The sequence below is a fragment of the Aethalodelphis obliquidens genome, unplaced genomic scaffold (assembly GCF_003676395.1).
Source record: "Aethalodelphis obliquidens isolate GAN/ISIS:26980383/991018 unplaced genomic scaffold, ASM367639v1 scaffold55, whole genome shotgun sequence".
NCBI classification, from domain to species: domain Eukaryota; kingdom Metazoa; phylum Chordata; class Mammalia; order Artiodactyla; family Delphinidae; genus Aethalodelphis; species Aethalodelphis obliquidens.
In genome coordinates, this window is record NW_020837999.1 from 5,660,677 (window position 1) to 5,687,628 (window position 26,952).

At 45.8% G+C, this 26,952-nt stretch overlaps 1 protein-coding gene and 1 long non-coding RNA gene across 2 annotated transcripts in view; one reads left to right on the plus strand and one right to left on the minus strand.

The window, feature by feature from the left end:
- The window catches only part of LOC113609179 (uncharacterized), a 314,685-nt gene that overhangs the window by 133,839 nt on the left and 153,894 nt on the right, over positions 1-26,952 (minus strand). The window lies entirely within an intron of this gene.
- TNR (tenascin R) overlaps positions 20,401-26,952 on the plus strand; it is an 83,782-nt gene continuing 77,230 nt past the window's right edge. The window contains exons 1-2 of the mRNA XM_027086249.1: positions 20,401-20,979; positions 22,866-23,342. Of these exons, the coding sequence (XP_026942050.1) occupies positions 20,481-20,979; positions 22,866-23,342 (976 nt within the window). The 5' untranslated portion in view covers positions 20,401-20,480. The remainder of the gene's footprint in view (positions 20,980-22,865; positions 23,343-26,952) is intronic.

The window sequence follows — 26,952 nt, forward strand, 5'->3', positions numbered from 1 at the left end:
TGTATAAAATGGAGACGATAATAGGGATTTCAACTTCCAGGGTTGCTGTGAAAATTCAATCAGATGATGTATTTGTGAGTGTTAATTTTAAAGGCTGATGTAAATGTCAGCTGCAAGCGCTGTCATCATCAACAATAATAAACTTAGTTGGATCTGAAGCACAGCTGTCCCAGTTTACATCAGCTCTCTCAGCCAGGTCTCCACCTGAGTCACACCCTGAGTAGGGGACGCTGGGTAGTGGCAGGCTTGCAGGGAGAAGAAAGCCCCTGGTACAGAAAGAGTTAAAAGAAAGGCCACTAGGGACAAAGCAGGGACAATCCCTATGCAAATCACCTTCTGGCTCTGAGTAAAAGAGCCCCCCGAAAAACACTTAGATGCTGAGACATTGGTTTACACTTGATACACAGTAACTGTTCAATAATGGTTTGTTGAATTCAGCTAACTTTACACCTTAAGGTTTACTTAGGAGATAGAATGGTGTCCCCCTGAACGTCCTCCTTGAATGTCTCCCCAAACTACACAAAAGATAGGATTTCTAATAACAAATCCAGATACCAAGCCCAAATCCATTCTGTTGCAGTGTATTTCTTGGTGCTGGAGCAGAGATGCCTGGAAAATGCAGCTTCCAAAATATATATATATATGTTGCCAGGACCTCACACACCTGTAAACACCAGGATAAACACTTGATTCTTCTTCCTGAAGTATCCTCTAACCCTGGCCAGAAGGGGAGCAGCCCCATGTGACTATAGAGCACTTGCTGAAATGTGGCTAGTCCTAATTGAGATGTGCTATGAGCACCAAGTACATACTGGATTTCAGAAACAGTATTAAAAAAAGGAAAATAGCTTGTTAACCATGTTTAATACTGATTACATGTTGAAATCGTAATCTTTTAGCTATGGAAAACATATTACTAAAATTAATTTCACCTGCTTACGTTTGCCTTTTTAGTGTGGCTAACTAGAAACTTTTAAATTACATACGTGACTCGCATTAGTGACTTGCCTTATACTTTTATTGGACAGTACTGCTCTAAAGCAATGATTTCTAAATTGTGGGTTGTGTATTAGTGGAGCAGGAAACCAGTTTAGTGGGTTACAACCCATTCTTCCTTAATGAAGGAGAACAGAATATATATTCTGTAATAGATAGGATTGAAACAGTCAAAATAGTAAGTATTGTTTTGTGAAATTTGGTTTCAATTTTATATGTATATAGAATTTATGCATGATGTATTGAGTTACAAGGTAAGAAATATTTTTCACTGCCAATGGAGTAAAAAAAGTGTTTCAACACCCCTTTTGTAAGTTATATAGGATGAGACAGTACTTCCTTAGATCAGAATGTTCTGGCATAAAAACAAAGGCTATACGACTGGTATCTGACTAGGGAGATTGAGCAATGAGTCGGGTCGATGCTGCAATTTTTAAGTTCTGCTTATGGAAACCTCGCAGCCTCTCCTGATGCAGTAAAGCGGGAAAGAAGGGCACGTGCACTGCCCACTAATCCACCTCTGTGAGTCATATAAGTACAGAGGCCTGAGGAGAAAGCAGCTGAGCACTGCCCTGAGACTCCCTGAGGGCTCCTGGGGCCCTGGCACATCAAGGCAGGGGGCAAACAGCATCCAAGTACCCCGAGGAGCAGGAAGTAATGCCCACTCAAAGGCAAATTAGACCTTGTGTTACTAGTTTATCCATCGAGGTCTGCTCTTTCCTTCAGCCTATCCCAGCATGACCGGAGAAGACTAGTCAGGGAATCCAAAACTCAAAGACCTCTTCCCTCCAGGGAGTTAAATCAGAAAAATGCAACCCACCCTGCACTTCCCAGAGACTGAGCCTCAGTGATCTCGGCAGGCTCCCAAGGCAGCACTCCCTGGAAGTCAAAGGCCAGCTCCAGGTTGATTTAAGACCCCACAGCAGCAAGGTGATGAGCTGTGCTTTGAACAAGCTCACTGGTGCCAGAGGTTGAGGTCCACCCTGGGGCTGGTCCTGACCTCACCCCAGTGATGCAAGTTCATAAGCTGCAGCTCCCTGCATTGTAACAGCTGCTCAACCCCAACTCTGCCCCAGGAGTCTCAGCCCTGGGAAGAAGGGTCAGAGGCCTCCTACGTTCCCAGGCCCCAGTCCATGGGGGTGCTGACAAAAGGCTTGTCTTTGCAAATTCAGTGGCCTTAGGCAATATGTAAGGAGAAAGGATGCAAACACATCCCATTGCTGCCGGCTGCCCTTTATCCTGCCCAGTGGTTGTCACCAAAGGCCATTTTCATAGCTAATGAGGACACTACTTCAGGAACTGACATCACAGGTTTCAAAAAGTTCCTGAAGCTCTTTCTGAGCACAATTCCATCTTGGCCAGCAGCTTCTGTCTTGCACGCAAACTTGGCCGCTGGCCCTTCCTAACTCGCTCTGATGGAACCTAGCGGTGCAGGGTGGTGCGCGGGAACTGGGGGACTTCACCCACACCCATCGTGTCTGCTCTGTGCTCCGGGCACGCCCACCCTGCTGAAACTTCTCTCCTCCAGAGCTTCAGGTCCACCTGCCTGAGGGCCCTGCTGTTCAGATCGGTCAGAAACCACAGAGTCGGGAGTCCCCCTGCTCTCCCTCAGGACTCCCTAATAGACCTCGTTCTTTATTCCGATCTGGACCGAAACGGAATGTCCCCCACAAGAGCCGCGCATTCAGACACGATTCTGCACGCGTCTTAATGAGGAGGACTGTGCAGAGGAAACTAGCCACCCTGTCAACACTTGCCCAGGCTCCCAACGAACAGAGAAATGTGCTTGTTGCCAGGGGAGGAGGGAAAAATACAAAAGCTGCTCCCTGAGTGAGATCCGCCTAGCCGCCCCCCTACTCCCTGGCCAGGCCTGGCCCCTGCCTTACCTGTGCAACCCTGCAGCCTGGCAGCTGATACAGACCCGAGTTGGCCTGAGACCTACCTTCTGAGCCTGCCTGAACTGTCACTGGGTGGTGCTTATCCAAGCAATTTATTTGTTTAAAGTGTCAATTCAAATAGTATTCCATCCCAATTATGTGAATAAACACAGAAAAAAACATTGGGGAAAAATATACCAAAACACTAGTGGCTTTCACTGGGTCAAGTTATTAAAAATTCAACCTGTATGTTCTGATTAGTTTATAATGAATATGTGTTTTACTTCGAATCAGAAAAAAAAAAAAATTTTTTTTTTTTTAAGGAGGTTTGGCACAGGTCTCGCTGCTAGTTGGAGAACCCAGGACTGCCGATCACTTTCTTTTCTCTCTCTCTCTTTTTTTCTTTAGAGAAACACTTTATTTATTTATTTATTTTTTGGCTGCATTGGGTCTTCGTTGCTGCGCGCGGGCTTTCTCTAGTTGCGGCGAGCGGGGGCTGCTCTTCGCTGTGGTGCACAGGCTTCTCACTGCAGTGGCTTCTCTTGTTGTGAAGCACGGGCTCTAGGCGCCACGGGCTTCAGTAGTTGTGGCATGTGGCCTCAGTAGTTGTGGCTCGCGGGCTCTAGGGCACAGGCTCAGTAGTTGTGGCGCACGGGCTTAGCTGCTCCGCAGCATGTGGGATCCTCCAGGACCCAGGGCTCGAACCCGTGTCCCCTGCATTTGCAGGCAGATTCTTAACCACTGTGCCACCAGGAAATTAATTTTTTTTAATAGAGAATTGTTCGTTTGCTTTAGGCCATTGGTGTGGGTATTGTAACTCCCAAGGCTTATGGCATTGGCCGGCACACACCCAGCTTTACACCCTGTGACACGTGGGATTTGCATCCTGGTTCTGTTGATGTGTCTCCTCTTCTTTAGTTTCTGACTCTGGTGGCTTTGGTCCAGCTCTGTGACTTTCAGTTGACCCTGGCTATGCCCTGGATACCCCACATTGTCCACCCTAGTGTTTTGTCCAGCTCAGTACAGCCCCACCTTGGCCTCAGACCCCAAAGTTGGCCTCCCAGGCCCCATGTCTGGTTGCTGTAATCAGGTGTATAGCTTTTGATCCCTGGTTTCTTAGAGTCCAGTTTCAGGGTGCAAACTCAGCCTAGGAACAGCCATAGAATAATTCAGAAATCCTTGTGATTCTTAGGGGATTGAGTTCTCTTCTTACATTCGAATCAACCCAACTCTGGAAAGCAGACAATTCCCTGGGAGTTGTTGATCATCTACATGAAGTGATGGTCCTTCTCTATACTTGTGGGTCAAGAAGACACACCACAAATGCTACCATGGGATTTGTCACTCTTCACCACCTGAGCATCCTCAGTTCCACTCAATCCAACAATTACCAACTTAGCAACAAGTGAGGACTCCTCATCCTGCTCGTGCCCCCTCTAAATGCTGGGGCTGAGGGAAGACTGAGAAGGAAATACAATTCCGTGGCTGGATGTCAAATAATGGAACTCTGATCCATGCAGAAATGGAGACCATGTGCTTCTTTATTTGTCATACATTAGCGATGCTGAGACCTTCCCACTGATTATGTGCCACTTCATAGATGATACAATATTCCGCCCCCCTGGACATAATTCTTTTTCTTTTTTAATTGAAGTATAGTTGACTTACAATGTTGTGTTAATTTCTGCTGTGCAGCAAAGTACATATATATACATTATTTTTCATATTCTTTTCCATGATGGTTTACCACAGGATATTGAATATAGTTCCCTGTGCTATACAGTAGGATCTCGTTGTTTATCCATCCTATATATAATAGTTTGCATCTGCTAACCCCAAACTCCCAATCCATCCCTCCCCCACCCTTCCTCCCCCTTGGCAACCACAAGTCTGTTCTCTATGCAGGACACAATTCTTAAACCTCCTCCTGACAATGAGGGTCTAAAAGGTTGAGAGCAGTACCTAGGAGAAGATTCATTTGGAGAGAGCAGTATTTTCACATAGACTTGATTCTCACTATAAATAATTCCCACTTCGCAGGTAGTCAGAGCAGTCTCCTGACTTGCTCAAGCTCAGAAAGCTTGAATAAATAAAATTGAATACATGAAATAAATGAAAATGGCAGGAGACCCAGAGAGATGCTGTCTTCAAGGCAGGGCCCTGCCCCCTAGGCAATGACCCCTCTCTAAAACCTCCCTGAGGTGGCCCTCTGGAGAGGACCGTCTGTGACCTGGCTCACAGCCCAAAACCTTCATCAATCCGAGGGCAAAGGAGGCCACAAAGCACTCCTTCACTTCTGAGAAGAATCAAGTAAATCCATGAGAAACTGACAGGGACTGAGTAATCAGAGAAACCAGCCTTTCAGTAAAGATGGACGGGTAGCAGGTAAAGACAATTAGGGGGTGTGAACGGTCTGACAGGTACCAAGGTCAATAATAAGAAACAACGTGACAGGCAGCAGTAATCAAAATAAGTGTGCGGGGAAGACTGCAATCCTGAAGCTATCAGCAAGGAAGCCTGGAAGGGGGTGGGCAGGACATTTATCGCCCTAACAATAAACCGTGCTGATGGCCAGCAGCACAGTGTGTCCTCGGTCCCATTGGGGTCACCTCACACACTCCCAGCAGCAGTTCTCCTGGCTAACACTGCAGAGAGGAACGTTTCAGAAACTCAGGCAGCAGGAAAAACCAGGTTGTGGGGGTATGCAGACACCTGAGTAGGTAAGGTTGGCTGGAAATATATCACAGGTTTGTGTATGTATGTATTTGGAGAGAGAGAGAATCTACTAGACTCCAGGATCTGTGCTATATGCTGGGACCAAAGACAAGTAGATTATACACCTGCCCGCTAGGGACTCTCTGTTGGTGGGGAACAACTTTGCAGGTAACTATTGTGATAAGTGTAGTAACAAGTTCTATTGGAGCTCAGAGAGGGAGATTATTGTCACAAATTCCTTCTCATATGGAGGCTTCCAGACACACTGAATGCATCCCTTGACAAAAAAAAATTGAATCTTGGTGCCTTTGCTCAAATGCTTTGTGATTTTAGACAAGTCACTTAAACTCTCTGTGACTCAGTTTCCTCATCTGTAAAATGGGGACAAGTATGGTTGCTGTGGGGATTGAGTTAATATGTAATGCCCTTGGATGAGTGCCTGGAGTATGCCTGGGATATGCAGGTATCAGTCAGAAAAAGCCACTCCTTTCCTTCATAGAACAATCCTGCACACACATTGCAATGCGGTCAATTGCACAAATCCTGGGTCATGCAGTTATGCGTGAAGGGGAAGGTGGCGGGGATTTTACCTTCCTAATCAAAAGCAACTGGTTTGGACAAACCCAGCCACCAGTCCCACATGCTCAGTCTTCAAAGAAAAGCCCAGCGATCTTGCTATTTTGGAGAAAGGCAGTACATACTCATTGTTGATTTACAAAAAGACAACACTCAGAGTGGGAGAAAATATTTGCAAATGAGTCAATGGACAAAGGATTAATCTCCATATATATAAACAGATCATACAGCTGAATATTAAAAAAAACAAACAACCCAATCAAAAATGGGCAGAAGACCTAAATAGACATTTCCCCAAAGAAGACATACAGATGGCCAAGAGGCACATGAAAAGCTGCTCAACATCACTAATTATTAGAGAAATGCAAATCAAAACTCCAATGAGGTACCACCTCACACCAGTCAGAATGGGCATCATCAGAAAATCTACAATCAACAAATGCTGGAGAGGCTGTGGAGAAAAGGGAACCCTCTTGCACTGTTGGTGGGAATGTAAATTGATACAGCCACTGTGGAGAACAGTATGAAGGTTCCCTAAAAAACTAAAAATACAATTACCATAGGATCCAGCAATCCCACTACTGGGCATATACCCTGAGAAAACCATAATTCAAAAAGAGTCATGTAACACAATGTTCATTACAGCTCTATTTACAGTAGCCAGGACATGGAAGCAACCTAAATACCCATCAACAGACGAATGGATAAAGAAGATGTGGTACATATATACAATGGAATATTGCTCAGCCACAAAAAGGAACGAAACTGGGTCATTTGTAGAGACGTGGATGGACCTAGAGGCCGTCATACAGAGTGAAGTAAGTCAGAAAGAGAAAAACAAATATCGTATATTAACGGCATCTATGTGGAATCTAGAAAAATGGTACAGATGAACCGGTTTGCAAGGCAGAAATAGAGACACAGATGTAGAGAACAAACGTATGGACACCAAGGGGGGAAAGTGGGGCGGGGGGTGGTGGCGGGATGAATTGGGAGATTGCAATTGACATATATACACTAATATGTATAAAATAGATAACTAATAAGAACCTGCTGTATAAAAAATAAAATAATAAAAGAAACTTTTAAAGTTAAAAAAAAATGTGGATTCGTCTTGTTGATCAAAAGTTTGTTTCATTCTAGACATTAGGCTCTAGACTAATGAAGGTATAATATTCCAGAACAGTAGGAAGGCACGTCACTGCCTACTTCAAAATTATCTTCAAATACAGGATAAAGCATGGAAAATTCTCAGAGCTGGCTTGGGAACCAGGTCACCTGTGTTGGGCTTCTCATTCAGTGAATCAGGCTGGTGTCTTGCTCAGCAGGGGGAACTCTTTCATAATGATTTCCCTGCAAGAATCCTGTTTGATAATGCAAACTAGGATCAAAGGGATAGGTTTTCCCATTACAAACTCCAGAGAAAGGATTCACTCTTGAGTTGTTACTGGGGAATCTGAGAGCCCCTTGGAGTATAGTCCTCCAACCCTCAAGAAGGAGAGTTGTTGAGTAAATCCAGAGAGAAACAGAAAGGTTCCCTGTGCCCTGACCACCTTGGGCTCCTCCCTCTCTCTCCTCTGACCCTCCGCTGCCAGACCCCATCCCACACCCAGCCCTGCGGCCAAGAGTCAATGGCTGCACCCCCAAACCCCTACCCCAGCCAAGTGCTCGTTAAAGCCCCTATACATGGCCAAAGAGTTGAAAAAGTATAAGGCTGGAACTATTTTTTAACTCAGAGAAACACATTCTTGCTGAGGAATAAATAAACCCGTACCTTTATCATTATGATTTTTTAATGTCACTGTACTTTTCCAGTTTCCCCATCAGAAAAACAAACTCAAGAAGATGTGAGTCAAATTCCTTTTAACACTGTAAAGTTCTCAGAGACAAATTTCTCAAGTTTTCCTCAGAAAATCTGATTTCTTTAATACCAGCTTTATGGCATGTTATTCACAGGAATAAGCCTCAGTGTACTCATCTGTAATGTGGGGTAGTATACCCACCTTGCATACTTTACAAAATTCATAGAACAATTGATCGAGATTACCTTTATGAAAACGTCTTGAAAACTATAATGAGCTCTGCAGATGCCAGGTGTTCTGTTACTCTGACTCATTTTAGTGCTTTTCAACAGGGGAAAGGTAGAAAGATCAATGTGAGAAAAAAAATGTTGAAACCTTTTACAGGCAATGAATCTTATTCTCTGCTACAGCATGAAACCATGTCCACTGTTAGGTTAGTTGAAGGCTGTTGTTAAAATGAAAATGTGACTGTTATTTATGGTTGAAGGCCTACCTCTTTCCAAATAGGTTTTCAGAAGGTGTTAATTTATTGCCAACACTGTATCTTGTATTACTTTGGCATTTGACTACTGAGGGAATGAGGCACAGAGGACCGGTACGTTTTAAGCAGAGTTGGGGCCAGGAGGAAATGTCTGGGGTAAACAGCCCTTCCCAGGAAGGCAGGCCCCTGTGGAGACCTGCAGGAATGAGCACTAGACAGCCACGGGTCAGTCAGTGAGGACACTGCACCCAGACCATCTGGGGTTAGTAGCAGCTGAGCTGTTGCCATCCTTAAGCCCCAAAGGAGGTGAAGGGAGTTGGCAGAGAGGTTACCAGAACCTGGAAAGAGAGTCAGTCCTATGAAAAGGTCACCTTGAGAGAAACTACGGCGCCCTTCAGCTGAGGGACACAACCAGCGGGTGACCTCCCAGGAAGGAAGTCAGGACCCCACTCCCCTCTGGCTGGAGCTGCAGCTCTCCTACTGGGGATCTCCTTTAGCTGAATGGGAAGCTCTCTAGGAAAAGAGGTCAGGTCCAAGAAGAAAAGGATGGAGAGAGGGTCTGGAGGGGCAAAGGGGGAACTCCAACTGTGTGTGCAGGAGAGGAAGGCGGGCCCAGGCAGTGCGCACAGAGGCTGGGGAGGGAGGAGAGTTGCTCTGGGGAAGGAGAACTCCCATCAAAGAGAAGAGGGCACCAGGCACAAGTTATTTCAGGCATCAACCCCAGCCCACCGGGGACATTCCGCATCCTCTTTTGGGCTGTTCTGTACCCTAAATGGATCATACGTGGACTTGGGAACCCTCAAAACCGTGCTTTGCTCACCAAAGCCTGGCTACATTCAGGGCCAACTCAGTGCTGTCTGCGTTCTCAATTTGTCAGAAAGGCAGCTGCTTGGAGCTAAATGGTCAATTCTTATCTTTATTCAGATTGAAAACATTTAAAAAGCCCAAAATTGTACAACACATATCCTGGATTTAGCAGTTAATAAAACAACATTTGAATTCTACTGGAGCCCCCTTTTAACAACAATGAACAAAGATGACGCGGTATAACTTAATGGAGAGCAAAATGCATTTTGTCAAGACAGAGAGTGAGAGAAAAGGAATTTAAGAAATTATGTACCCTGAAAAACCACTCTCTAAAGTAATAAGCAAGGCTAATCCAGGCCTTACTGACTGAATAACTACAAAATAAGATAAACGACAAGCAAAAAAAAAAAAAATCTTTTGAGTTTTTCAGATTAGAATTCATCTCTGGGGCCAACTGCAACTGCAGATATTAAAGGATTTCTTTAATCATGTCACGCCCTGCTTAAAAAACACTGAGGCTCCACCAGCCCACAGAATACAGAGGAAATTTCTAAAGATGCCAATCAAGGCTCTCTGACGTCTTCTTAGTCCCCTCAATCCTGAACACATACAAACACCCCAGGAACTGTGCCCTTCTTCCTCACTCACTTTACTGCCCTTTGCCCTGTCTCCTCCTTTCAAAATCTTTCTAATTCTTCGAGACCCAGCTCAAAGGCTACATCGATGGAAAACATCGAGATTTCTCTAGAGAGTCTTACAGTTGAAATGATTCCTTCTGCTGGGCTCCCAGAAGAATTTCTCCATACCTGGGATATGCTACTTATCATGGTTTGCTATTTATTCTTGTTATGTAAATACCTTCCTCCTAGTTAGACAGGGAGTTACCTGAGATTTCTCTAGCTCACCCCGACATCTCGAATGGAACCTAGCCCAGTTCCTGGCATGCAATCAGTGTGCATCTGCATTTAATTAAACAGGCTGTGCTCCATATACCAGTACCGTTGGCGCTTCCTCAAATTTCAAAACGCTATTTCATGCACTAGAAAATAGAATTCATCTGTGTGTAGTCTTTGGGTCAGAGTGGTGCTCTTTCATGCTCGACAACACATTGATAATTTGCACAATAAAGTAAATAACTCCTCTAGACCTCTAGAGCTAAACGTTCGTAAGTTGCCACCTCCAACATACATGTTACCTGGAGAAGTTAATGGATATCAGATATTAAAGCAATTATTCAGTTCCTGAAAGAAGGACCAAATCCAATGTAGTTATGTCATATAATTGGAAACAGCATGAATCTGATATTTGAACCTGTCATTAGGTACTTTTAGAGCAGATGAATTATCTGGTCTTCTGGATGTGGGTGAATATAATTTCTACAGGTAACTACTCCCAAGATTTGTTTGTTTCTAAAGGGTTTCAATGTCCAAGTAATCAAGCAAACACTTCCTACATTTATAGTTATAATTAATTAGAAGTTCTGAGCCCATGTTTATAAATCGGCCTGGCCCCGAGTTGGCCTCCTGGACATAAAGCCCTGGAAGCACTACTGAGACATGACCAGCTCCCTTACCTCAGGCACACACAGGGCATGTAGGGATTATTTTCATACATTTTCGTAACATAGTTTTAATTGATTTTAAACCTTCGTGAAGACTGAAGGTAGTCCCTTCAGAGGCAGAACTTCCTTGCATTTGGCCTTGATGTTGCAATCAACTCTGCTTATGCTGTGCCCTTTACCCCCCCTCCTCACCCACTCCCCACAACTCGTATCCACCTTTCCAACACCACCCCTCCGTGTGGACTGGGACACCACCCCTTCAGGAAGCCTCTTCTGGTCACCTGTCCCACACTGTGAGGGGCATCTATTAAACTTAAAGTAAGTGACTAATAATACAAAAGGACAGCCTTGCCTTGTCGTTCAGTTTCACGTGTATGAGTCTAGTCTTCTCAGCTAGATTATAAGCCCCATGAGGGCAGAGACCACTTTTTATATTCTAAACCAATTTCTCCGTCTGTTCTAATGAGTATCTTGGGCAAGGAAAAAAAAAAAAAGCATCGATTTGGGCTGCAGTCTGAGTGGTCATCTTTCTTAGAAGAAACTTTGCTTTGCAGTTTTATTAAATGTAAAGAAAAGAAAGATGAAAAGCAGGATGATGACTGTTCAAGAAGAGTGACCGAACAGCAAACGGTGACATGCTGTTCTCCCAGCTTGAGAAACACAGATGAAAAATAGATATTAATGATAGCAAAAGGTCAGGCTCTTAGAAGAATTTCTGATCCAAAATGGTGGAGATTAATTAGGAATTCATTTTTTTATCCTACCTACTTCCAAAGGACAAAGGTGGCTGACGGAGGGAGGTTGTGGCATCTACGACTGAACTGAGAGTCTGGAAATATGACTCAGGATTTAGTTTGGCTCTAACTCACTGTGTGTAACTGGGCAAATCACTCCCATACTTTGAGCCTTGTCTATAAAACTGGAATAATCCTATTGCCCATTATGAGGATTAAATAGGGCTCTGTATATATGACTCTCTCTCTCCCTCTCTCTCCCTCTCTCTCTCTCTCTCTCTCTCTCTCTCTCTCTCTATATATATATATATATATATACATATATACACACACACACATAGATATATAACTATATATATATGTGGTTATATATATATTTGTATATATATATATATACGTATGTATATAGTCAAATGCTCTACAGATGTTAAGAATTCTCTGGGATCTATAGACGTTGGATAAATTCTCACCTAAATGGGATCTCTATTTACCAAAAATCACGGGGAAACCTGGAGGTAGACGGTCAACCTTAGCTGCCGCAAAAGGAAGCAGAGGCCCCCAGCAGGAACACTTGCCCAGCCTCTCCCCTTAGACTGTAAAGCAGGAATGCAAACCTGGACGGCCTCCCCCTCACTTTCCATCGGAAGACTTTATTACTCCTTTGGTGTTATTCCCTTGATGGACCTTGAGGACCCCACTTTTCAGATGAAGAAGGAACTGCTCTGCAAGGCCAGGTCAGCTGGAATTCTCAAAGACAGCACAAGACAGAGCCAGAGGACAAGACCAGAAGCCAGATTCCTCCACCCAGCCAATGCGGTTTCTCTATCCCGCAGGGACACACACACACAAATATACTGGGCTGACCCACTTGTGCCAAAAAATGAGTGTGGCTCCATCACATTCTGAACCAAAGACCCTTCCGGCAGATCCCACCTGGAGGCACGTCAAGGAACGTGGTCCTGGAGCGGGGGTGAGGCGGCCAGTCCTGGGGGGAGGCGACTCCCCAGCCTGGCCTCGCATCTCCTCCCGCGCGTCTTTCTTGACAGCTCTGGGCCAGCCACCGAGTCCTGTCTGCAGGGAGTTTTCTGCCCTCGGGTTCTTTTCAGAAACCTGACATGCCCAATAAAGGCCTGGGGCTGATGGAGACAAGCGGGCCCTGAGTCCTCCCAGCAGCCCTGACGCTGCCTCCTGACGCTGACACAATGGGGCCGGCAGTAATCACATTACACCCTCGTCTTTCATAATTACCCTCTTTCTCCAAGTGACAGAGCATCCCAACGGCAGGCGGGGAACTATTTTTAAACTAATTCTAACTAAAAAAAAAAAAGAGTGTCATTTTTTTTCACAGATATGGTTCTGGTTTATAAAATCACCCCCAGGGACAGCGTGGGGTGTAAGGTTGGCGGAAGCTAGAAAATCTAAACAAAGCACTGGCTGCTCACCTCTCCTTGCCCGCCCCCCGCCCCCCGACAACCTAGACACTCATTTCTTTTCTTTCTTTTTCTTTTTTTTTCTGAAGCTCCTCTACCTGTGTTTGTCTCTTTCACTCCCTCTCTGGCTCTAAGAGAAAATAAAAAGGAGAAAACACAAAGGCAGAGCTTCAATGTGAGTGACTTGTGGCTCTTTCTGTCCCTCGTCGTCCCCTCCCCCTCCTCCCTCCCGCCCCACATCCCACCCTCCTGAGACCACTTCTCCCCTCCTCCCAGCCTGCCTAAAGGTGATGGCTCCCAGAACATTTTTCTGTAACAGTAGCCCTTCAACGTGAAGAAACGAAGCCAGGAGAAGGCATGCGGAGGGGGGCAAGGGAAAGAAAAGCCATTGAAGGACAACTTTAGCTGGGGCAAGACTTGGCCGGGCCCGGGTGACCCGCACTCTCCCCGCAGGCCGCCCGGGGGGACGAGCGCAGACCCCAGCAGCACGGTACCACCTGGGCCTGGAGGCCCGTCCAGCTGTCCACTCGCCTCTTACACATGACCCGGAGACCCCTGTGGTGCCCGCCATGATAATTATATTGATAAGGAGGCTGGAGTGGAGGAAATGAATCAATGGCACTGCACGGATTTCCTGAGTATCGATCTATCGAATTGCTGCAACTTGCTTGCACTTTCATTTGGAGGGTCATTAGCTACCTGTCGTGCTTACAACTGTCAGTGTACCATTGAACCCTGAATGTATTATCTGTCCCTCAGGTTTATGTTTTCTCCCTCTACCTGTAGAACTCTGTCTGTTGCTCTCGCCAGCCTGGCGCTCTGCCATATTTTTCTTCTCCATCTTCTCAGGTTTCTCCTCCTCTTCCCCTCTCTCACCACCACTTCATCCTCTGACTGGCCTGTTTGGCTTCTATCCTGGAGTCTTACAGCTCTAGTCGGATGACTCATCTGAGAAACAGGAAGAGAGTGAGGGAGGAGAGGGGCTCTGCTGGTCCCCTCCAGCCTCCAATGTTGCTTTTAGTGACAGAGATCTTGCATCTAGCTTAGAGGTGCAGCCACCATTTCACACCAAAGCCAGAGCAAGCAGGACCCCTCTAAAGGCGACAAACACATCCACGTCGCATTCTTGGATATGCCACAGGATTAGAACGTTGGAAGCTGCAAAAACCTGCCCAGCAGCATCGCTGAAGAGTGCCACGGAAAGGGGCCCGCCTGCAGAACAGTCGGTATTCCTTGTGATCCAGAGGAACAGGTGGTGGAAGTAGAGAATGAAGCCTGAAAGGGAAGCTTTCAGGGACACAAGAAAGAAAAGCCACTTTGAAATAATTATTAAGTGACGTGAGCTTAGCAAAACTAAGAGCACATTTATTAAGTAGGCATGAAATAACCATGAGTTTCATTCCCCTTCCCCCTCCAGCAGGCTTCAGATGAAATGAGAAAAATGAAGCCTCCATGCCATTCACCCCACCCCCTCTCACTGCCTGCCTTCAGAACGCATCCTCAGCCATATGCAAACGGGGAGAAGCAGAGAGGTCAGCGGTGTGGTTAACAACGGCTTGTGACTGAGCCTGCTGGGGACAAGCCAAAGGGAGCTCAGAGAAGTGAATGAAGCCGGCAGGGGCCAGGGCAAGCCCTGGTTTTCTGTAGCTGCTGGCTGGAGGGGAGCCGTCCTAGGAAAGGACAAGCGTAAAAAATGTCTCCTGATCCCTCTAGGATCAAGGTTTACTTGCTTAGCGTTGTTCTTGATTCTCTGGGACACAGTGGAGGCTGGGCACTTTTAAATAAAAAGCCAGCAGACGAGCCTTCCCTCCAGGGTAAGAGACTAAAGCAATATCTGGGGTAGTAGCCGGGATTGGTGGAGAAAACATTAAGCGAAAAGTCATCGCTGTCAGGAGGTCCTAAATCTGATCCAGGGGGAGGAGGGTGTTGATTTGTAAGAGCTCTAAGTCTTTTCTTGAGAGTGCTATGTGGCTGCTAATTAAAGCTGGCTGAAAACAGCAGTTAAGAGGACAGACTATGGTCAGCAAGATCTGGGTTCAGTCCTGGCTCCTGCGCTCATTAGCTGTGCAGTCTTGGTCACATTCCTTGGCCTTTCCTGAAGCTCATTTTCCTTGTCTCCAATAATGGAACTTGAAAGAGGACCTACCATCATGGTGAAATCACCACAGAGCCCTGCTGGTTGTTTACAGCAGGTCTGATTGATGGATGCCCCCTTCTGATTGGTTGTTGCCTGAGCCATACCAGTTGCTAAATATCTTGGCTCCTAAATAGCACCCCTCCTAGCTTATAGGGTTGTTGTCAGGAATGAATGAAGTACTATAAGGAAAATGCTTAGCTTGGTACCTGGTCAATACTCAGTTTGCTATTGTTATGTATTGTGGATTGAATTGTGTCCCACAAAGAAGATAATGTTGAAGTTCTAACCCCCAGTACCTCAGAATGTGACCTTATTTGGAAATCGGGTCATCATAGATGTAATTAGTTAAGACGAGGTCATATTGGCATGATGGGCCCCTAATCCAAGATGACTGATGTCCTTGAAGGAAGATGGCCCTGTGAAGACACAGAGACACAGGCAGAGCGCAATATGAGGATGGAGGCAGAGACTGGAGTGAGGCATCTACTAGCCAAGGAATGCCAAGCATTGCCCACCATCACCAGAAACTAGGAGAGAGGCATGAAACAGATTTTCCTTCAGAGCCTCAGAAGGGATTAACCCTGATGACATATTGGTTTTGGCCTTCTATTCCAGTCTCCAGAACTGTGAGAGAATAGAGTTCTATAGTTTTAAGCTACCCAGTTTGTGGTAACTTGTTATGGCAGCCCTAGGAAACTAATACAATATTATAGTGGGTAGACTCCTCAAAGGACACGTAAGACCCTGAATTCATAAAGTAACAGGAAAGAGAAAACCTTAATGTTCATTTTAGTCCACTCTCTGATGTGATGCTTGAAAGCCCATCTTCAACCTTCTCACTAAGTAGTCTTGTGGCTTGTGCTTGAACACCTCCAGTGACCAGGAACTCACTACCTACCATGACAACCCAATAGCTCTGACTATTATAAAAGCTATTCTTTACATGAGACCAAAATTTGTTTCCCTGTAGATTCCCCCATTTGGGGGAAATTCCCTCCCTTGGACCTTTTGCTGTATAAAAGTCCAAACCCATAGCATTTAACAGCCCTTCAATACTTGAATTCCTTGAATAAGCCATATTCGTGCACATGTCAGAGTTTTAGCAAATGCAATTCCTTTTGTCTATAATGAACTTCTGTCTTCTCTACTTAAAGAGTCATCTATTAAAACCCAGTTCAGTATTATCTTCTGATACACTAGGTTATGCTGTAGGAAAAATCTGTGCTTCAAAACCAAAAGTTTATTTCTCTCTCATGCACTACACACCTACTGTACGCGGCCAGGGCACCCTTTATCATGGTCACTCAGGGACCCAGACTGAGAAAGCAGCCACCATCCTGAACATTGCCAGTCACCATGGATGGGAAAAAGAAAGCTCTGGGGGGGTCTCCTGTCAGCAATGAATGCCCCCTCCCAGAAGTGACCCACATCACTTCCTCTCACAACCATCGGCCAGTACTAGTGACATGGCCTCACCTAACCAACAGGGGGCCGGAAAACACAGCTCTGGAGAATGTAGTCCTACCACATGTCTGGAAAGCCAGGCCAGAAATACTTGGCAAACAGGACTGACGATTACCCCACACCCTCTGCGTAGCTTCCCCTGCTGCCCCAGACAAAGTTGCTGTGTCACCTCCAGCCCTCTAGGGACATTTTGTGTGTTTTTTGGTCATGATAATGATCACATTGCATTGTAATTATATTTACTTGTGTTTCCATCTCTCTCATGAGGCTGAGAGTTTCTCAATGACAAGAACTAGATCATCATAAACATTTAATATGTGGATGCATTTGAGGGCAATGACTGTATAGCCACAGTAAGAGCCCAAGTCCTTACAGTGGTTCACAGGCCTTCTCTGACCCGGCCCCCACTCCTTCTCTGATCTCATCTCCCCACATCTGCTCCCTCATTCACTCGCCTCCAGTCTCACTGTCACTCAAACTCACCAGGCTGGCTCCTGCCTCAGAGCCCTCACCCTTGACGTTCCCTGTGCCTGGAATGCACTTCCTCAGCCGTCTGCTAAGCCTACCCCTCACTTCCTTCAGGTCTCTGCTCAGTGGTCACCTCATTAGACAAGCTTTCCCTGGCTGGGCTCTACAAAATATCCACGTGACTTCCCTGTCCTGGTACCTCCTCTGCTCTCTTCTTTTCTTTTCCTCCACAGCAGTTACCACTTGCTGACACAACACACACAAGTGAATGTTACATCATCATATATTAAATATCATATAATATGCATTATATCATACATTATATATGACATACAGAATTATTGTGGGTATTTATGTATTGTATGTCCTCCCCCTCCCACCCTCTCCCCCCCACACACACACTTAAATATAACTTCTGTGAATAAAGGAACCAGCATATAGTAGGTACTCAATAAATATCTGTCAAAGGAATGAATGATAAAGGAACGATAGCTCTGGGGTTGTCACTTCTCTGGACAAAAATGCTAAGTTCCTCCCTCTCCTACAACAAGATTTTGAGAACCTTCAGCATCCTCTCCACCCAGAAGTAATCAATGACAAGTGCAGTACAGAGCAAAACAGTCCCCTGCACATCCTAGTCTATAATTGCAATTAATAAAGCCTGAGTCTGTAAATCAACTATACTTCAATCAATCAATCAATCAGTCAATAAATCCTGAGTCTAAAAAAGGTTTTGGAGGTTACAAAAATCACACTGTTGACTAATTCATAGTCAGTTTGGTTACTGACTAAAATCTTGTGTTTTTCACACATAAAACTATACTTTTCTCTCCACATATAATTTTATAGTTGTTGCTTTGGACTGGTGTGCAACTAACATTTTTCCCTTTTAATTTTCCTGTCACTTGTCTTCCTTTTCATTTATAATGTCATTTATTCTTTCACTTATTTATTGAGTGTCTGTTCTGTGCAGAAAGTTCTGTTAAGTGCTATGGGTGCTACATGATAATTTTATGATTCCCCAAAAACAACCAACTATTCAGCAATATCAACATGGATCAGACAAACCAACTTTAGTTTAGCAAGTGAGATGGCTAAGGCTCCCTAGCCTTCAATGTAAATGTAAGTGTAAATGATTTATATCAGAGCCATTCCTGGGAAACTTTCAATGACATAAGGGCAGAGTGCCACTCCAAGGATGAAACGCCTAGAGCAGCTGAAAATGGGAAGGCAGGTAATACATCAGATAGAGGGGCTTGAAAAGAGCTTACAGTCATGAGAGAAATTTGGTTCAGACATGTCACTCCATGTGTCCCCAAGGTTGATTTACCTCATCTGACGTAACCAGTGGATCACCACCTCTCCCATCACTCCAAGAACCTCACCCTTCTTTGAACAAGGGTATGCTAAGGTTGGGCTTTCTGGCTGTCAAATGATGGAAGAGATTTCTCACATGTGCCAGTGATTTCAGGGTAGTCCTGGGATAGGGGAAGAACCAGGCAGTCTGGCTCCAGAGTCCAGAATCTTAATAGCTCTATTCTGTTCTGCTTCTTCTTCATATTGGAAACAAAGATTTTAGTCCAATATATAATATAAAGACTGAGTCATAAGACATGGTTTCCAAAATAGTCACTAATACAGATGACTCCTAATAAAATCATTCCTCAGAAATTGTCCAATTGAACTGAAATTGAAGAAAATAGTGAATAACTTGAGGATAATGGAAAGAGATTAAATGAGTTGGAGAATGATTGAACCTTGTGCTCACAGGGCATTTACTCATTAATTCATCTGCTTAACCATCTTCCATGTATCTACTCACTTATTCATTCAACAGCCATAGTACAGAACACTTTTGCTGTCCTAGACACACATCAAATACTGTGAATAAGATGTGATCTGACCTAAATTGACTTAGCAGTTCGGGGCCAGTGTGGGGAGGCAGGGGACAAAGCTGGTGGGGGGGCAGGAGCAGACAAAGGAAACCCACAGTCTAGTGTGGCAAATGCTGTCAGAGGGGCTTTATAAGGAGTGAGAGATAAATTTAACCTGTGCTGGGGATGCTCCTTAGCCTCCTGAGGGAACAGGAAGAAAAAGATGAGAGGAGAATGCTTCGTGGAGGAAGGAACATTGGATCTGGCCCTAGCAAAATTTTCTAATCTCAATATTCTTGGGAAGATCCTATAACTAACACAATTTCCATCAGAGATAACAGAACATTGAACGTGCTTATCAAGACAAGCACTGGAGCATAGCAGTTAAGAACACAGGTTTTGGAGTCAGACCTGCATTCAGATTTTAAGCTTTCTAGGCAGAATTCACTCCATTACAAGATGGGGATAATCATAACATCCCATCATAGGTTTGTTCTAAGGGTCAAGTAAGATCCCCAGTGAGGTGCACAGCAGTCTGTACACAGGACACATTCAGTTGATGTTAGCTGTTGCTTATCGCCTTCTTCCCAAATTCACATTTACTCTCACTCTGTTCCTTTGTCCTTAATCTTCTTAGCTCTAACATTACCTTTAGAACCAAAAATTTGTAAGCCTCTTTTCTCTTTTACACAGGGAATACAGAAGAAATATAATTTCTGTAAAACTGATTTGCATTACAGGAAATTTATCGTTCTCCATGGGTCTTGGTGACTAGGTAACCAGTAGAGGAGCTAATACATTATTTTAGCAATTTAAACAGGACCTCGGAAGAAAGGCATCCTGTGATCACAAAGCACTGGGACTATACTAATGAGAACATTAAAAGAAAGTTCGGCTCACACAGTCCCAGATAATCACAAATGTACCTAAGGATTATTAACAACCACAGTTACCTGGAACTATATTATCTGCCTGGTTGGTTATTCTAAAGTCAACTTGTATTTGAACAGATGAGCTTAGAGGAGTTAATAAGTTATTTTGAAGTGGCTGGCGGGACCCCTTCATTATAAATATCTGGCGAAATATGAGGGTATGCCTAAGGCTCCATGGTACCCTTCATCTTAATTCTCACTCAGAAGTGAAAGGATGCTCTGAGTTCTCCTTGGAGGACGAGGCTAGCCACAGTGCCCCTGCCCCGAGTCCTCACATGTCCTCTTTGTTGGAACCACTTGCCCACTGTGGAGGCCAGACTCATGTGTTCTAGATAAGCCTTTTGGGAAATCAAAATGCCCTTCTGCAGAAGCAGAGTCCATTTTCAGGGGTTCATTCCTCTAGGGAACAAAAAGCTCTGGGCTTTCATGACCCTGGTAGTCACTTCCCAACCTTCCCCTTGAAATCCTCACTGCTATCCTTTAGCTTTGTAGGACTGTGGATAGCGTGGTGCCCAAGCGCAGGTCTCAGAGGCCATCTCGTTCGTTCCTTGGTTTCTCTTGCAAATTTCCACAACACCATGCTTTCTGCTGCAGGCCGGTCTTGAACCCAGCGCTCTGCTGAGAGGATGGGGGCAGACGGGGAAACAGTGGTCTTGAAGAACATGCTCATTGGCGTCAACCTGATCCTTCTGGGCTCCATGCTCAAGCCCTCGGAGTGTCAGCTGGAGGTCACCACGGAAAGGGTCCAGAGACAGGCGGTGGAGGAGGAAGGAGGCGCTGACGGCTACAATACATCCGGCAAAGAGCAGCCGGTGGTCTTCAACCACGTGTACAACATTAACGTGCCCCTGGACAGCCTCTGCTCCTCGGGGCTGGAGGCCTCGGCCGAGCAGGAGGTGAGTGCCGAAGACGAGGTGCTGACAGAGTACACGGGCCAGACCTCGGACCACGCGAGCCAGGTCACCTTCACCCACAGGATCAACCTCCCCAAAAAGGCCTGCCCATGCGCCAGCTCTGCCCAGGTGCTGCAGGAGCTGCTGAGCCGCATCGAGATGCTGGAGAGGGAGGTGTCAGTGCTTCGGGACCAGTGCACCAGCAGCTGCTGCCAGGAAAGTGCAGCCACAGGTAGAGTCTGGGAGTTTGCAGCCGGTCTCAGGAGGGAGGGAGGGCGCTGAGCAGAGAGGGAGAGTGAATGAGCGTGAGCCACCGCTCCCCTCAAACCTGGCTCCTCTTCACACAGAGGGAGAGAAGTGCCCTAGTCTGTAGCTCTCTGTTCAGACGTCTCTAAGATCTAAATGTGGTCCTTCCCGGGGGATTTGGCGTAGGGATTCTCTACAGCGCATAGTCAGTTTGAAATACATTAACCTGATTTTGGGGGGATGAGTCAGGTAACGATACATCGGTTCAGCACAGCAACTTCTGTGGTGAGCAGGGAATTTGACGTCTGTCTTCATTCATCTTTGGTTTTCACAGGCTGTTGAATTGATATCTATCCATGTTAACCTGAGGGACTAGAGAATTCAGGCGCTCTGTTCACTCCATCTCAGTCTTTCTCCCATCTGAGTAAATGATAGTCATTATAGTCTCAGAGGACCTGGCCCCATCTTCTCCAGCAAGATGGAAGTTTCAGCCCCTGCCCCCTCCACGAACGCATGTGGATGTACACGCACGTGCATGCACACACCCACTCACAGAGCTTATTACAACCCCCTCCCCTCCAAAGGCTGAGTATCCAGGACTTATACCTCTAGTCTCACCCACCCCCTGACTAGTAACACTTACCAATGACTATCTTGACCTCTCTGGGAGAAGTCAGAGCCAGACTTCCTGACTTCAAATCCTAGCTCTGCTACTTACTAGCTTGTGACTTAAGCAAGTTGCATAACCCATGACTTCCTTTCTGCATTGACAAATGGTGACAGACTAGAACATCAGGAGTTATTACATATAAAAGCCTCCATTCAGATGAAAGCCTGGCTTCTAGTAGGGACCTCACATGCAATAGCTGTTATCAGCTGACCCCCAATGAGCAGAAAGTGTGTCCCTTTTTGTGCCCAGCTCCTCTCACCCAAAAGGTACCTTCAACCCATGAAATTTATTCTTTAACAAGAGGACTGTGTCTTCCTTACTATCTCGGGTTCAAGCTTTTACCTTTTATAGTGGTTTAAATTAACCACTATAGTTATAGCATGGTAAGGGCTAGGGGCAGGAGATATGCATAGAATCCTAAAAAGATCACAACAAACAGTCACCAAATGAGACAAGTTCTGGGAAGCCTTTGAAGTGACCCTAGTGCTAGGTTGTGATGAATGAGCATAGTTAGATGGCAGGAAGGAGAGGCAGTGGGGTGTGGCTGCAGCGCATGTGACCTTGTCCTGCATCACAGGCCTGGTACTCAGCATACAAGCCCTCAGATCCCCTTCCGCCCCCATAGCCAGCACCTGGGCGTCTTGGTCAGGGGCTGTCCTTGGGCTGTAAGAACCTCTTTGGCCTGGCCCAGGGAGACAATGGACATTTATACTCTCCAAGGGCAGCCTTTCGTCCCAGTTGAGGTGTGGCTTACACTGTGTCCAGAAGACCCTGCAGGACTGAACCCACGTGACACCCCCAGGACCTTGCCTGATAATGTGTCTGGCTTGGGCTCCAACCTCCTGAGTCTCCCCTTCTCCCTGACAGGTTTTTCCTGGGAGCACTTCCCAGTAAGTCACTCTCATCTGAATTCTCATCTGAAGTCTGATTCTAGGGAACCCGAGCCAAGACACACTGAAGGTGAGCCCCTGAAGGACGAGGGACCTGATCTCACTCATCGTCGCCCCCAGGGCTGTGCCAGACACAACCCCTATCAGATGAAAACATTCATGAAGTCGATGATGTACCAAACTAGCTTGAGCTTAATTCTCAGCAACACAAACCTGATCAGAGAGTGAGGAGAGGTCTCTGCCCACCCCTCCCATACCCCATTTACAGGAGGTTCCACGGCTGCCCTTTGACTTTCTCCTTGGCCCTTCCAGGACAACTGGATTATATCCCTCACTGCAGTGGCCACGGCAACTTTAGCCTCGAGTCCTGCGGCTGCATCTGCGATCAAGGCTGGTTTGGCAAGAACTGCTCGGAGCCCTACTGCCCCCTAGGCTGCTCCAGTCGGGGCGTGTGTGTGGATGGCCAGTGCATCTGTGACAGCGAGTACAGCGGCGACGACTGCTCAGAGCTCCGGTGCCCGACAGACTGCAGCTCCCGGGGGCTGTGCGTGGATGGGGAGTGTGTCTGTGAAGAGGCCTACACTGGCGAGGGCTGCAGCGAGCTGAGGTGCCCTGGGGACTGTTCAGGGAAGGGGAGATGTACCAACGGTACCTGCCTGTGCCAGGAGGGCTACGCTGGTGAGGACTGCGGCCAGCAGTGGTGTCTGAACGCCTGCAGTGGGCGAGGACACTGCCAGGAGGGGATCTGCTTCTGTGAAGAGGGCTACCAGGGCCCTGACTGCTCGGCAGGTAGGGAGGGGAGCTCGGCGGGGCCTTTGTCAAGGGTGGTCCAGCAAACTGGCTGGAGGTGGGAAGAGAGATGGGAGGGAAGGTGAATTTTAGGCCGAAGAATTCCCAACTGGGTCATGTACACTTGCTTTCCAAGACAGCTGATTTCTTGAGTCAATCACAATTGACGAGGCAGATTTAAGGGGGGGAAGGGTGGAAACCAGAAAAGGTCAAGTTCAGGCTGAAAGCTGAATCTTACCCCAAGACTGGAACAAAGTCAATGGTAATGACAGTGACAGCATTTCACTGTCCTTGAGATGGAAGAAAGCGGAAAGTCAGACCATGGCAACACCTTAGGCAAGGGACCACCCTAACTCAGCGGGCTTCCCAGAGCTCCACCTGCTCCAGAATATGCCCCTTGCCTGTTGCCATAGTCTGGGGACACGTCCTTTCACAGTGCTAGGGCATGCGATGGCAGTTAGTCTGTGATAGTCAGACTAGCAGGGCACTCTGGCTATTTTAGAGCTTGCATATTGCAAAGTGTTATTAATTTTTGAAATCATCTCGTGTCCACATGGATAAAAGTATTCATAGGCAAGGAATTACTTGTCACTAGGAATAAACTACTAAAGGCATCGAGCAACAACGCACGTTCTAACTATTAGTACAGCATATTAAAAGGTCACGAGTCGCTTTGTTCCAGATGACATAGCAAATTGGAACCAACCCCATATGTGTCTGCACCATGGAAACCAATCCAAAGGTGATGTCCCAAAAGGAGGACCTAAATCTATCAGTGGGAAAATACCAATATCTCACTGGAGATCATTTTCTTTTGCCTAAAATCAGATTATTGTCACTATCTCACCGTTATTGCTCATCTTCTGACTAAATCAGTGACTCTCACTGATAAATTTGTGTTTTAAACAGTACAGATTGAGTGACTGATCTTGATCTTTTCCATTTGTAGTTCAATCTGTAACAGTGGGCTCAGAGTGCTCATTGGGAAAATTGAAAATAAAAAATAACAACAAACGAACATTGTTAAGCTTTCTGATGGGTTGATTCTAGGAATTTTCTGATCAACCTTCTGACCTTGGTTTAAGGGGGAAATCCTGGGAGGCCAGCTTCACAAGCCTTTGATTCTTGAGCATCATCAGTGATTCCCACCTAGGTACCAGACCAGTCAGACAAGTCTCCTGCACCTGCAACTTCAACCTAAAATTTTTTAAAAGATCGATGGCAACAACTAAAAGATAAACAACAACCCACTGCTTAGGAAAAAAAATATTTTCACGTTCTTCTATTTTTTTCCACAGTCAATGATTTCATTTAGCCTCCTAATTTTGTTTACTGAATATCTTACTGAAAATATAAATAGCTGTTATACCAGTTGTTCAGACGGAAAAGTCAAGCAGAAGTTAAGCTTCGTCTTTCTGAATCCAAAGTCCTAGGTAATTGCTGGGAAGAGGAGGCTGAAGCATGATCCTATTCCCACCCACAGGACGAGGCTCCATGAGGCCCCATCAGAGGATGCTAAGGAGGCTCCATGAGGCCCCATCAGAGGATGCTAAGGGTCCATTTGGGCCCTTTTCTATGTATGGCTATTCTGTAGTTCACATCCTTCTTAATAAAATTGATCTCTGTTGGGTTGTACATACTTCTCATGTTCTTGACCCTCCTTTTCCACAGGGATGGGTTCATTTGCAAACAGAATCTTAATCTGATCCAGGGTCCAAACTGAACTGGAGATAAGCCCTTCTGGTCACGCAGGGAAGACTCAGGAGCTGCTAGCATAACTACAACTGGGTTGAGCCCAAACCATGAGCACATGTTACCTCCAACACGTTACCTCTGTGCTGTTTGAGGAAGACTTCTGGATGCCCAGATAAATTACTTTACAGGTTCCCAAAGCATGTGAGGAGGGACAGTTGCATAATATCCATCTGTTTCTATAGCAACCATGGAGCCACCACTGATTCAGCAGGTGCTGCTCTCAAGGCTTTCTTGTCTTTTAAACCAAATGCCATGGGTCTTTTCCAGAGAAGTAACTAGGTCATTATCTAAAGTGCTACTTCACTTGCTCTTTGTGAGGAGGCTCTAGGAGAGGGGCTGCTTATCCACTGCTTGACTTTTCTGGCCAGATGCACCCACTCCAGCATTACTGCTCCCCTCGCCAACAGCAGTGAGGAGAGGAAAGAAGAGAACGGGTAAGGTGAAAACATGGAGAGCCACAAAATGCACTTCTCCACAGGTCATTCTTTTCTCTCTGGCAAGGGCATGGAAAGTGGCTGCCCATTGTGTGGACTTCATTCTGAGGCTCCTTAGGCCGCTAGAGCTTAAATGCAATTGAATAGAGTCGACAAGGCCACTCTATTTGACTCCCAGCCTTGATCGTTCTCATAGCGGGCCACGGGACCAGATCTCAACCTTTCTGCCTCTGTTCTCTGGCCCGGTAAAGACAATAGAACAAAAAAATTCATGAATATGAGCACTTAAAACAGGCTTTGAAAGAAGCTACTCTGGGCTTCTCATTTTACAAATTGAAAAAAGCAGCAGCCCTGAGAGACAGGAAGATTTTTCCACAGCCAGACAGCTAATTAATGGCAGGGCAAAAATAAGAACGCTGGTCTCCTACCAACTTCTAGCACTCTTTAATCCTCCCTGGGATGCTAAGTAGAGTGGAATCAGAAAATAAAAATTTTGAAAGCCACATACACAAAGAAATAGTCTTTTGACATGAAAGCTGAGCTCTGTCAAATGATAAAAAATATTAGGTGTTGGAGACGGGGTAAGGAAGCACGTCCAACCATTTGTCCACGCCTGCCCCCAGGGAAGGAGGTTTGGCCACAACTCCCTACAAAGCAACAGGATGAAAGAACAACCAGAGCAGGGGCTTGAAACAATCCAGAAAGCCGTTCCCTGGACTTCAGTCAGACCTGCAGAGATTCATCACCCTCAGCCTCTGCGTCTGCTAGCACTGCGGCCAGCCCAACCTTTGGCACCTGAAATCACTCGCTCCTCCGAGCGAGACACTTCATGGAACTAATTCCAACTGCTCTCACCACATATGTGCAAAATTGATGCGAGATCTAAAAAGTAAACAGCATGGCATCTTTGCAGATAAACAACTCCAATTCCTCAAGCCGCAGTTTACTCCTTTTTAACTGCCTGCTCTTCCCCAAGTTCCCAACTTGGAGCCCCAAAGAAAGTAATACTAAGAATAATTCACAGCCCCCCCGCCACACACTAAATTCCTTGAATCAAGGCATACGGCTCTTTTACAGTTTGCTTTCTAGCAATACCATTTCATTTTATAAGAATTACTGACACCCAATGTACACAGCTGCTGCTAAGTTATAGGGTGAAAGGTGATGGTCTCCTCCTTGGAGCCACCGCTCTCAAGAATGCTTCTCCCACAATCGACACCATTGCTTCTTTCTCATCATTACCACCACCAGGCTCAGGTCTCAAGATAAAAAACTTGCCAAGTGAAGTTGTCAAGATGAAAAAATCCTTCTGCACCTGTTTTTTACTTTAAAATCCCCAAATGTTCTGCTTGGATCATTCTCCTTCGTCGTGATTAGCTTTATTTTCTGGAGAAAGGCACTAAAAATGAATACACTGACTT